The sequence below is a fragment of the Chroicocephalus ridibundus genome, chromosome 1, assembly GCF_963924245.1.
Source record: "Chroicocephalus ridibundus chromosome 1, bChrRid1.1, whole genome shotgun sequence".
NCBI lineage: Eukaryota > Metazoa > Chordata > Aves > Charadriiformes > Laridae > Chroicocephalus > Chroicocephalus ridibundus.
This window is the reverse complement of record NC_086284.1, coordinates 93,292,742-93,306,787: the sequence shown is the minus strand read 5'-3', so window position 1 is coordinate 93,306,787 and position 14,046 is coordinate 93,292,742. Positions and strand designations below refer to the sequence as shown.

Sequence of the window (14,046 nt, the reverse complement as noted above, 5' to 3'; positions counted from 1 at the left end):
AACTAGCAGGAGACTGGGAGACTTTTTTAAACTACTTTAAGGTTTTTCTTTTTGGAAAAATCAAGCTGACTGACATCTTGTAAATAGAACTGCACAGCCCTCCCCCCTCCCTGAAAGGGGAAGTTGCTGTAGCTTAAAGAGCCGTTTTGCTGTCACTGCTTTATCTCGGGGGACTATAGCTTTGTGTTTCCTAGTTACAGAAGGAAGGGGAATAGAGTGTCTGTGGAGAACCAATTGCAGGAGCTTCCACTCTAGTTAGCTGGTTACTCTGGTGAGTAAGAAGGGATTTTTCAACACTTTCTTTAGTGCTGCAGATGAAGCAGGGGGAATCTCAAGATCTTTTTGTGAAAATCTATTTCAGTGCTGTTTTCTACTGATAAGTAAGTTTGTACCATAGAACTGCAGTTCTGCAAACTCTAAGCAAAATGTAATGATATTTTGAAATTATTGGTTATTTGTTCAAGCAGTGTTAGAAACCCTAATGATTCTCTTGCAGCCACTGGTAGGTCACGTACCGTGAATGGAATTGAGATGTTGGGTTGTCTTTTAGGGAGACACTGCCATTTCTTTCTGGCTGCTGCCTAGACTGCCATTTCTCTCTAGCTCATGTATCTGGCAAGCAGATCTGAAGAGCTGGAGAAAAATTGTGTTGCTAGGCTGGCAACCCCTGAGATGCCAGCTGCAAGGTAATGTGCGAAATATGATTAATAAGGGCAGGGGAATTAAAGCCTCTTTAGTCCCTGTTGTAAACCCACACTTTTTAGTTCTACCTTATTGCTCTTAAGAGCATCCATCTCATTTTTTCCTGTGAAAGCTGAGTCGTTCATTGTACTAAATATTAATAATCATAGAAAACAAACTTCCTTATAACAAAGAGGATCGGTATTGAAATAGAGAAATTTATATTATTCCAGCAAAAACATTACCACTTCTTCCACTATGTGTTGCTCACAGCCTTCCTCGGTATTCTTTCCTGCTTAGATTTTCTTTTCTGTAAATTTAATGAAACAGTGAATATTGCCACAGTCCAAGCTATCTAATTATTGTGTTTTGAGGAGAAGTGAAGACTTTCTTGGAAGATTTATTTCCAAATTCCAACCAAACACCTTGATTTTATGGACAAATTAAAAGATTTATATTAAATTCAACATAAACCTGTATTCCATAGCATTTAAAATTCTTGTTGTGGATCCTGGACAATTTTCCTAGAAAGAGTTCTCAGGATTTTTTTATGACATGAAAAAGCTATAGCCCCCAGGGGCTGCAGCTGCACAAAGAAATAGGCCAAATGTACATCATCCCCAAAATGTTCCTGGGCTTAATCTCTCATAGAGCCTGATTAATGGTTTTGTACGCCACAGAGGGGCGATAAAGACTCTAATACTCTTACTGCTGTAGATACACCTCCAAACTCACTATGTGCCACCTAACATGACCATGTTTGCGTGTTTAAAACATGGGCCGCTCTATCATGCTGCCCAACTCTTTATGCTAATAAAACGCCCGAAGCTTTCTGCTATGATATAATATGGAAAGATTTACAGTTGTGAATTTTCATACCAAAGTGGGTCTCTCTAAAACATCAAAATATGAGTTATGAAAACTTCACTTAGTGAAATATGCCCAACAAATAATCTGTATAGCTTCATGCACCACTTTTCTTTGGTTAGGTTATCTACAAAGAGGTAAAATAAGCTTTATTAAATCGTTAGGTCACAGCAGCAGTGGCAAAGTGTGGGCATTTTTATCAAGTCTGTTTTAATATACCTGACAGTTCAATTTACAAGTATTAACTAAAAATATCTCTAGCTGGGACACTTAATAACTAGAAATTAATTGTAACTGCTTAGAAATCTCATCTTTTCCTCTTCATAATTTCTTATGCCTGGAATCTTGCTATAGTTCTTTAGGATCATAATTTCATGTTGTTGTACAAGAATGTAAAAGTTATTGTACTCAAAGCGGAGGAAAACTGAACATATTCATTATATTATTAAATAGAGCTCTAATATCTCAGTGCAAACTTTAAATGAACCAGTAAACAAACTTGTAATAGTGTTATGACTAATTTAAACACTGCTAATCTAAATACACATATATTCTACTAATTACTTTCTTTACTGTGAGTGAATAAACTGAACCAGTCTGTTTTAAATGAAGCTTATTTTTAAGTTCCATTTCAGATCTTTTCTTTTGTGAATAATTCTCACTGTCCAGTGTGACTGACGTATGGACTATATGAAAAATCAGTGCCTCATAATATGTGAGCTTCTCTTCTCAGATAAATGGGCTATGTTTATTAAGCTTCTATTGATTCTTGCTGTACTGCTGTGTTCCCAAAAGCCTAGATTTCTGTTTAGCTTCTATGTTCTAAAAAAAAATAAAAATGTGGAAAGGTTGGAAATAACTGAAGACAGAAACTGCACTAAACTTACCTGTTACAGTCTTAATCTGCATAAATTTATAGTCTGTTTCAAAGATGTTCTGCTTTTTTTCCCCTGGTGATTGAAGAATAGGATGTACAATGCAGAGTCTCCACTGCCCAGAAAGATTTATGAAGGCCTTTGCAGCAGTAGCTGAACATCTTACATTGTACAGAGATGGCTTCTAGCATCACCTCAGCAACCTTTTTTTTGTTAACGAATAACTTGCTTGCATAATTTGAGCTAGCTTCAGACCCATTTTGTTCCTTGAGATCAATGATAAACAGATAAAAGGATGATGTGAATGGAATTCTTTACTAGACCTCTACTGGGCAGCCACAATTTATGCTTCTGAGAGCTACCTACAGAACTGATAGTGGTTTTCTGGAAGCTATTCCATCCAGTCATTGTAAACTTTCCTAATGAGCTGGATCAAGCAGTACGTATACTTGTGTTGCTGACTCTGCCGTTATTTGTACCCTAGCATGGCTTCAGACAGTCTAAGCATGGTCTAAGTGTATAAAGACCAGTTCCACCATCTATCATTATTTCTATTAATAGAATCATAAAATGGTTAGAGTTGGAAGGAACCTTAAAGATCATCTTGTTCCAACCTTCCCCGTCCCCCTGTGGGCAGGGACACCTTCCACTAGACCATTTAGCTTAAAGCCCCTTCCAGCCTGGCCTTGAAAACTTCCAGGGATGGGGCATCCACAACCTCCCTGGGCAACCTGTTCCAATGTCTCACCACCCTCACAGTACAGAATTTCTTCGTAATATCTAATCTAAATCTCCCCTCTTTCAGTTTAAAACTGTTACCCCTCATCCTATTGCTCCACTCCCTGATAAAGAGGCCCTCCCCATCTTTCCTTTGGGCACTTTCCTTTAGGTACGGGAAGGCTGCTAGAAGGTCTCCCTGGAGCCTTCTCTTCTCCAGGCTGAACAACCCCAACTCTCTCAGCCTGTCTTCATAGGAGAGGTGCTCCAGCCCTCCCATCATCTTTGTGACCCTCCTCTAGACTGGCTGCAACAGGTCCATGTCCTTCTTATGTTGGGGGCTCCAGAGTGGGGCGCAGTACTCCAGGTGGGGTCTCACCAGAGCGGTGTAGAGTGGGGATAACAGGCAGTAAATTTGGTCCATGTAGACACTGTAGCCATTCATCAGGGATTCCTGGATATCCGGGCTAGCCCAGTTGCCAGACTGTGAAAACCTGGTAAATTGCTACTCAAAAGAGCTGTCAGGCTGCTCTGAACATACATTTGAGACTTTTTATTGTGTTGCATGTACCACGCATATTAAGACTCCTCTTTCCAAACAAATGCATACAGTCAATTCTGGAAAAACTGAAGGGAAGAAGTTTTGCTTTTAAATCAGTATATAAATAAAAATCTTTTACTGCTTTATTACTTTGAGGTACGCAATTATGTAATCCAGCAAATGTATCGGTGTGAACATGCCCCAGATTAACAACATAAAGAGGAAATGAGATTATCAAACGGAAATGTATTTCCAGGTCACCAAAGAATACATGGGTTTTCTCATTAGAAGTTCTTTTTTTTTCTAGCAATATATTGCATTAACTTGAAGATAAATGAAAAGACAAATATTCGTTAGGCTTGTAATAACATGCACACACTTTGCTTGGGTCTTTAGTCACTAGCTTTGCAATTTTACAGGGGTAGTGAAGGCAATTATTCTTCTATTTTCTCTGGGTTATCAAGTTTCTGAGTAGCCTGTTCTCTAATTCACATTATTTAGAATAACTTCCTGACATTGACCCTTTTAGGCAGCTGCACATGTTCAAGTTCTCCCTATTACCAGTACTACAATCGTATGTGTTAGCCAAAATGGCTTTTGTTTATTCATGAAGTGCAAACTTCTAGCTTGATAAGTTACAATTGACATTGTCTAAGGTGTTTCATTAGTCACAAGAATAATATGCATAATACTGTGAACATTTTTTAAATTAATACATGGAATTAGAATATATATATTTCTATAGAATATATATTTGTATACATATAGACATATATAAAAAATCCATTAAATTTTTTGAACTTTTAGAAGGTTATAGTTGCCAACATTACAGTAACCTTTACCCTTGAGCTACTTTTCCACAATGTACTGTATTTTCTTATTTATCCCAAATATTGCAAATACTTTATTTTACAGTAGATGATCATTCACAGTAGTCAAAGGTAAAAAACAAGTTTTCAAGTGCCACCACTCTAAAAATACTTATCAAGGTTTAACGGTACTGAAAAATATGTTTTCTGTGTGTGGCAGGAGGTTTTGTTTGGTTTTTCTATTGTACTAACTGGTATCAGAATTATTTAAGGTATTTCTGTTAAACATAGAAAAAGACATTGTAAATTATTGTATCCAAGCAGGCTATTTATGACTCAGAAATATTTTCTCCTGGTTAGCAATATGATGCATGCTCTCTTGTATTAATACAATTTTCTCTGCTTTTCCTATTCCTGTTATTTCTGTAAGATTCATCAATATTTTAGTTTCAGAAAAATAGAACTGTTTACTATACACTACTCTTACAATAAGACCTTGTAACAGTTACTTGGACTTCAGTTTCTCATCTCAAGTGAATTCTCCAAATGAAAGGGAAAAGCTGTTTTAAATGAAATTTTATTATAAACTTCTTTTAAAAAAAAAAAAAAAAAGCAATCACTTACCAAAAAGGTTTTTAACGGACTGAAAAACTCTAAAAGGTAAAAAATACCTAGCACAAATATAGGCATCAGTATTTTAAGAAGATAACGCTAAGTACTCTGTTATTACTATGATTTTCAGTGAAATGAGGAAGTCTAATTTTCTTATGCCAGTATACATATTTCTGTACAAATCTGCCACAACTTAAATGGGATAAATAACATCTTTCAGGCTCAGGGAGTCAACAGCCAGCATTAACTGGTATCATCCATTTTCTGTTGTTCTTCCTACTCTAAAACCACCATTGTGGGAGGATTTTGAGGTAGGCAGTGGATATAGAGAATTGAAAGGACAATTTTGGAGGATAAATCATGTGTTATTACAGGTTGAACTAAGAATTCTGTCATTGAAAATCATAGGATTTAAGTAGTAATTACAGGGGAGTACTGAGTGGACATCCTGTAATATATACTTCCAATATTGTATTACACAAAATGCTCTGGGCCACGAATTCACTAACATGAATTTTTTATCTATGAATTATGATGGTGATTCGGGGAATTTGTGAGAGCTGGTTTCCCCCAATGGGATACGACTTGTCAGTTCTCTATAATTCTGGGTCTTGTACCTGGTTTGGTGTCCAGGCTGTAGAAACTATAAATTTTTTTTATGAATTTAGTCTTACAATTTAGAATACATTCAATTTTTATAAAATTCCTCTAAGTTAAAAATTATATATCTATCTCATCACGCCTGCCCCCAAACTAGAAAGAAAGCACTTGGAAGTGCAGTAGAGCAGGCAACACACTTGTGACCTGCCAGGCCGAGGCACTGTGTTGGAATACACCACGTGTCCAGCGGCAAAGCTTGGGAGCCAGAAGGTACTGCTGTGTTCCACGGTGTTGACTTAGAACATGCCCGCAAGTATTTTAGTCTGGGTCAGGATCTTCTGCTTGCTGTGGTCTGTCTCACACTGAACAGCGCACAAAATGGCTTTGGTTCAGATGAAACCAAGCTGTAAGAGGCTCTCTCCAGCAGCCTGTCTAACGCACTCCAGCAGTTAATGGGCACATGGTCTGTGGGACGCGGGTGCGGCTGGGCAGGCTAGGGTGGCTAATGTCCCTTGCCAGAACATGGAATGTTTGAGAATAGGGGACTGCAGACAGGGACCTCTCCCAGTGGTCCCACCTTGCCTGGAGGTGGGGAGCAGATCCAGACCCGGTGCGCTGTGGGCATACCTACAGAGTAGCCCAGGTCACAGCCTGAGCTTAAATATAGCTCTGAAGCCCTGGGCAGAAACCCCAGATGAGGTTTCTCACCATGTAGCTGGGCTCACCGCAGCTCGATGACAGGTCACGCTGGTGTGCCACATCAGAGCTGGCCTTAAGCAAGCCAGCCCCCCTGGTGTGGGGGAAGGAGTCTGGAGAGCCTGGGAGGGGGGCCCACAGCGCCCTGACAGTTAGTCAGAAGTGAATGAGATTTTTCACCTGTATTTCATTTTATTGGATGGAAGCTACCCTAGGGTGGGTAATGATAACATGCTTGGAGCATCCTAGCTGGAAGTGCAGTGTACACTGTCACCATTGCTGAGGATGAAATGTGTGCGTACCCTTTATGCGCAGGCAGAAATACTGGATTGGATTGCTGTAAAATTGAGCTACTGTTGTTTTCATGTAAAATGTTTGATTCGGAGATTTCTTATGGCAATTTTTGATAGTTTTGCTTTGACAAGCTACGAAATTTGTAGTTGCAATCTGGTAGTACACAATTTGGAGTTGCAATATGCTACTCTCTCACCTAGGTCACAATTAATCAAGTACTTTTTTATTTTCTCTAGGGAAAAGTTGTTATTTGCTTTTAATCCAGGTGTCTAGGGAAAGTCCCCTAAAATACATCATTTTGTCTCTGTTCTGATGAAGGAAAACTTTTTAGAGAAAAAAAGTTCAAATTCATATGCATAGTAAATAACCTTGTTTAGCGTGGGAGAAGAATGTATGCCTCATAAATTATATGGAGTGTTTCTTTTTACACTATTGACGTATGGCATGCATAGAACCCAGTGGAGTTTTTGTAGAATTATTAATTTTAAATGGTTATTAAGTTTATTGGTCTCTCATGCATCACAAAATTGAATTTGTATGTCTAAAACCCAACAGTGACTGACATGATCTTGCTTTTTCATAGCCAATTTAATTGTCATTGTCTTTGGTACAGTGATTGACACTGAATGGTATGATGTCAGTAACTGTATGATGGGAAATTGAGTTGCAGGCTACTGGGGCAAGAACAAAACAGTCAATACAATTCAAGATACAAAAATGTTTATGATGTAATTGTAATTTAAAATGTTTTTAATTTATATGTAATGCTGCAGAACCTACTTTCTGGGAAGAGAAGAGAAATTACATTTTACAATGATGGATGGCATTATTATGGTTATTTTGGTTGCAGTTTATTTTTTATTTCTCACGATTCGAAAATTTGTGGGAAAGGCAGGGTGCAGGGGTATGAATAGAATATGTACAGCTGAGTCTTGTCCCAGAATGGACCTACAGCAAAACCTGGGAGCAAGATCTAGATGTAGCAGTGTCTAAAATGAGATCATCAATTGTAGTCCAAATGCAGGGAGGATATGTAAATTAAATGTAAATTAAGCACTCAAAAGACATGAATTCTGTGAAATAAAATGAAAACATCAAAACCTCTGAAAATGGGTTAGCTGTTTCTTTAAGCAATTTAATTGTAGAAGTTGCTTGACAAAAAAAAGTTTTCTTGTTTTATTATTGTAAGAATGGCCTTAAGTATTAAAGTTAATGCTCTCACATACTAATACATAATTATTTATACTACTTTGATGTTTTGTGTATTTTTACAAGGTGCTAATTGTGCTGAATCAAGTTGACAAAATCGCATAATTTGTAGGTTAATATTAGCATAATCCCACAGTACATTGTTTAGCAACAGTATAGAAATGAAGTTTACTGATTTTTTTTTTCCCAAGATGATGAATAAGAATGTATGTGTCTAACAATAATCATTTCTATGACATTAATCATGATTTTTAGGATAGTTTATAACTAATACTGTTCTTTTTCATGTGGACCAACTGGCTGTGAAGATTTGCTAAAGTGGAATCTATCACTGAAGCGGGTTTCACAGTTTATCAAGGAATGTTATCAAAATATAAAGGAATTAATTGAAACAGATGCAAAATTAAGATCTGGTTTACAACAACAAACCAATAACCTTTTGTTCCGCATCTCATGTTTGTGACTTTCCTGTATTCAAATGTCTTTCCTTACACCTTTGCGTGTCTTCTTAAAAATGGTAGCCTTGGGACATGGAACATCAAGTTCAATCCCATTGTATAGAGTTCCACTGACAGCATATCCAAAATGGAATCTGTCAATCGTGTACAATACTACCAAGGAATTTTAAATTTTGCTTATAGCAAGGCAAGTCCAAAAGTTTAGTATAGTGATAAACTTTGAAGGAAGGAAAGCACCAGTATTTTAATGGTGTAATGTAAATTGTGCTGCATTATTATGGTGGACTTGATGATCCCAGGGGTCTTTTCCAACCTAAATGATTCTATGATTCTATGATTTCCTCAGCAGTTGTCTTTGGTTGCTTTTTTGCTTTCTTGCTTTCCAGAGGTAAAATAAATCTATTATGTGTGAATGAGAAAAAAGGAAATCGACCCCTCAACCCATTGCTTAACACATTCCCTGCTCGAGTGTCAGTGCATGTAGAAAGAAATTAGGCTGGTGTAACAGTTGTTTTTCACTTGTCAACTTTAGCATATTCAAGTTAGAGGAATAAGGCTACCTTACTAAGTGTCAGAACTCATGGATGATGCTTTCGCCTTTTGCGATGTATACAAGTCATACGTTCTAGTCTGGAGTCTGTACGGAATCCAATGCTCAGCTTCAAGGTGCCTGCTTGTATCTTCTATCGAGCATATGCTAAGAACAACAGGAGAGGAGGACACATCAAAGAGGAAATACTGCTCAAGTATCAGGCAGTCACCTACTATCCATACTATCCACACCATTTTCACATATGTCCGCCAAAGGGAAAGGGATTAAGCAGGCAAAGGCACAGATGAATGGAAACGCTGGGGTTTTTTAGCTCAATGACTTGTCTCTGACAGCAAACAAGAGTGGATCCCTAGGTGAGAGTATATGAATCACGAGGCCTGTAGTGACACTTTCCTAACCTCCGAATAGTGTGCTTGGGGATTCCTGAGGCAGCCACAGTCTTTCGGAGTTTTCATAGTCCTGAGAGCATTGCTCTTTCATGAATTCACTTATGAGTTTTTACCATCTACATTCTGCTGTGCCAAGACTTCAGCAACTTAGCTGCTCAACATTTGTAGTTAATTAGCCCTCTCCTTTTGTGGGTTTTGAACTTGCCACTTGGTAACAGGATTACAAATAGTAAAAAAAACAACCAAACAAACAAATAAAAGCCTATTTGTTTTTACTTTTTAAAAAGCTGTTTAAAGTAGTACTATGTGTAAAACGATGTAATACACAGATTTAGCAGGGGAAGCTCTCACTTAGCTATAGGTGGGAGGGGTGTCCACAACCCACAGTGTGAGCATGAAGCTGCATGACGATGCCCCCTTTCACCCCCCACTTCAAATGGACCTGCACCTGCCACTGCAGCAGCAACTGCGTATTCTCTTATCCTTGTAACAGTATATAAGTACAGTTAATCACTGGAAGAGCATTGAATTTTAGTGGATTTGCCTGTCCATAAATTTCCTGGTTTTTTGTGATGCTTAATATTGGTTTATGCTTATTATACTGAGAGTAACAAGCTTTTTTAAGACATGAGCAATAAGCACTAGTATTTAAACTTGTAAGATTTAAATACACATATCTTCTCACTGCAACTTTTCTCTTTTCTTCTCTTTGCAACTCCTATTAGCCAAAGCAAAGGGAGGAAGAACGGAGAGTGACGGGAGATTCAATTTGCAAGTGCTGGAATGCAAATTCAGTGATGCTAATATCAACCCCTACTGAATTTTTGCATTTAAGCTGCTGATAAACTTCCTCATGCTGAGAACTATTTTTTGATCTTTAAGTCTTTTTTTTTCTTAAATATTTTTTAGTTTTACCTAGTAAGCTTCTGTATTCTGAATATTATGATGTATTATTTTGTCCCAGGCTGCATCTTTCTCCATCTTGATCTGTTGTCGCTATTAATGGCATGACTGATATTCGGTCAATCAGTGCTGAGCTCTGACACTTGCTTTGCTGTGGCTTTATCAGACATGCAGCCATATTAAAATCGATATAGTAAAAATTACCTAATCTATTCTGATAGTTTATCTGTGTCCATTTCCAATGAAATTTACTGAACGTGTTGTCATTTATTAGAGTGGTTTGGAATGCGTGTTTGGACTGCATAGGACTAAGCAGTAACTATTCTCTTTTAAATCAAATAAAAGTTCTGGTGTTTTGCAGCTATTAACCTTAGGGCCCATGAATCAAGTACTGCTTGAGGAACAAAACCAGTTGATTCACAGATAGAGGACTACTCTCCTATGCAGAATTTAGATTCTGAAAAGTCTTCTTCATTCTTTTAAAATGTGTTTTTAAAAGTTTTAAATTAAATAATTATTATTTTTTCCTTCACCATATTATGACAAGCTAGTAGAACAGTACAAGGAATACTTTTATTTAACTACTTTCTGTGATCAAATGCCTTTTTAAAAAAAAATATCATTCGCGTAGATTGCTAAATGTGAGCTTTTTCTATGCCTTATATTTTCCCTATCTTACAGTTAAATTAACAGAATAAGTACAAAGTCTCTGTTTCACTGCTTGATGGTCCAACTCTATTTTGTTTATTATTCATCAAAAGTGATTACCATATGCAGCATGTTAGTAGTAAGAAAACTGCATATTTGTATGGGTGTGTTCAGCAAAATAAATATCCTTTGTCTACCAGAAAAGGAGATCTAGGGAAAAGTATATATCCTTCTGTACACAGTTATGAATGGATATAGTGTTATTCATACTGTATGGTACTAAAAGATTTTAAAATGTGAAAACTAAAGTGGGAATATATAACCAATAGAAGAGAAGAAAAACTTACATTTTCTTCTAAAAAATAAAAAATCTGTATTCACTGATATTAACACGATTTTATTTGGAGAATTAAATTCTTTAACATTCAAGCAATTGTATAGTTTGTCCGTACAGAACCAGATTACTTCCTAGAAAAATAATTGAGCATCTTTGTTTTTATCCTTTAAGTACACCCTAAAACCTATTATAATCCCATAATGGAGGATTATTAAACTAAACAACAGTAGCATATTTAATGATGATCTGCTAACAAAACATTCTAGCTAATCTCTGATCAGTGATCACGTTTCAACACCAATCCAAAACATAGGGTAACTGAATTCATTAAGATATAAATCATCTGCAAAAATAAAAAAAATAAAAAATGTGTCTTCGTTTCATTGCCTTAGTACTTGGTGGTAGCTAAGTGAAACAGATCTTGAACCAGAAGATCAATCAGTCACTCTGGACAAAACCAGATTAGACCTTCCCAAAGTGCCAGAAGTACTTACATGGTCTTTTTTGTAGTGGACTGTAGACTTGCAGACACGGTAGTAACAATTTCAACCTTGCTTATTGTACAAAGCCCTATTTTTTAATATTTTAATTTTGTTTCAATCATCCTCGAATTTCAGGCATTTTTATTTTTGCATAACTATATCAACTACTCGAATTGAAACGTATGTAGAAAAAAGGGTTTAATAAAAGGTACCTTTACACAACACAAGTAGAAATTCCTTTGAAGAAACTTGCATTTTCTTTGCAATAAGAATAAATGGACATTTATATCCATTGTAGAGGCAGACAAAATGAGTTTCTCTCAGTAAAAATGGAGCAGATTGTCGTATATGCCTGGGACCCTTTGGGGTAGTCTCTCTCCGCAGCAATTTCCATTTAAAGAATAGTCTTTTGCATCAATACCACATATTGCAATCACATATCACATATTGCAATTCATATTTCTAAAAAAAAAAAAATAATAATCCTATAATAATAGTAGGATCATGGAACTAAAGTTGGGAAGTAAGGATTTAAGAATCTGTCTATGGATTTTTTCATCCTTTGTCTTATGATATAGTAGGTCCGACGTGCCACAGATCTTTTAAGCTATTTTCCCTTAGAAAAGGGCTCTAAAAATCATTATATAATCACAACACACAGCCAGTATTTTAGCCAGCAGTGACTGCTTGCAGTGTTGGTAGCTACAGCAAATTACTAAGGTGTGTTAGCCTTTTACCAGCACAGATGTTTTCTTCATGCTAGAATCATTGACAGAGGTGTATACTCAGTTACACTGGGGCCTGTGGGTTTTGTACCTATGATGTGAGTTAGTGTGGGTTAATAAGGCTGTACATTGAAAACATGTTTTGACCATGGAATTCATTTGAAACATTGAAAAGGATTAAAAAATCAACAAAACACTGATTTCTGACACATATGCTTAATGATAATTTCACTGTTCAGAAGTACTACCATGTTTCCATTTGATATAACTGTTAGAAATGCTAATACATGATGCTATCAACATCACACCAAATTTAACCTAAGACATCCATTCTTTTCTTCTTTTTTTTTTCTGTAGTCAATAAATAAAGTATCAATAGATAGTTATTTCATCTCCTTTTATACTTGCAGACGGTTTGACAAATCTTTGGAAAAGTGGAGGCTTTTTCATTGTGACATGAAGAGTTTTAATACTTGGCTAACCGAAACTGAAGAGAAGCTGTCAAGAGCACAGATAGAGGCTGGAGACGTGGGTCATGTGAAAACCAAGCAATTTCTCCAGGTATGGTTTGATTAACCCGTTTCCTGTTTTTCTGCAGTGATTAGAGATTTGCAGGTCTTGGTACTCTGTATAGTTCTGCAGTTCATTTAAGGAGAATTTCTAGTGTTGAGTGGCTGGTGGCAATTTTGGTTAGATATTTCTGTTGTCCCTGTTAACTAAGAATTTTCACTAGTTTGTTTAAAAATGTATTTTTAAAGGAGTAAAATATAGGATAACATGTTATATTGTGGTACTTTCATAGTTACATATTTATTTGGTCTTATTTAAAGTGCTCATTAATTTCCATTTGATACTTACGACTAGCAGAAGTACCAGGCTTAATTTTAAAATCTTGTGGAAGAAATGTGATTAAACATGGAGCTGTACGAAAGATATTCCAGGAACTATGTTTTGCAAGTATTGCTTATTTTGCCTGTTTCATATTTTAATCAAAGAACCTTGAGGATGCTTTTTGTGAAATGCAGTGTGACAGAATAGCCACTTAGTTCCTATGTGTCCAGTTCCAATTTGTATGCTTTTCATCTTGCAAGCTCTTTGAGCATCATAAGGAAAATAATAACCCTAGTTTCTTGGTAGTTTATTTCATTTCCCTCTTGTTTGATTGAAATGGTAATGGGTATGAAGAATTAATTCTAAACTGAGGTTTTGCAAGTTGATAGGTTCAGCTGAATAACATTGCTTGACTAAACTCTGGATTCATGTTATAAATTACTACCTGTGCCTAGGAAAAAAAAAACCTGTTAAACTAATCAGCATTTGTACAATTGAATTGATGAATTACTGGATTTGGGGTTGAAAGAAGTTAGTTCTGTCTAACATTAAAAGTACAGGTTTGTTCTGAATGCAACACTAATCTAGTTCTTGGCCTACAGTTAAAAAAAATAAATCACATCTTTTGAATTTTAATATATAGAGTCACCTCTTTAAGATTTAGACTGCTATTTCTTGACTGTAAAACTGCTGAACTGGAAAAGAAACCAAATCATGCAGTGCAAGTATAAAAAAAAGATATAACTGTTAAGTAATACATTAAGCTGAAGTAGTTAAAATAGCAGGTAAATAGTTTTCTGCAAATGACTATCAACACTT

The 14,046-nt window shown here is 36.3% G+C and overlaps 1 protein-coding gene across 4 annotated transcripts in view; it reads left to right on the top strand.

Annotated features, from left to right (window-relative positions):
* Positions 1 to 14,046, top strand: part of DMD (dystrophin) — a 1,176,878-nt gene that overhangs the window by 560,972 nt on the left and 601,860 nt on the right. For all 4 annotated transcript variants that reach the window (XM_063343608.1, XM_063343591.1, XM_063343600.1 and 1 more), the window contains one exon: positions 12,807 to 12,957. In XM_063343608.1, coding sequence (XP_063199678.1) covers positions 12,807 to 12,957 — 151 coding nt within the window. The remainder of the gene's footprint in view (positions 1 to 12,806; positions 12,958 to 14,046) is intronic.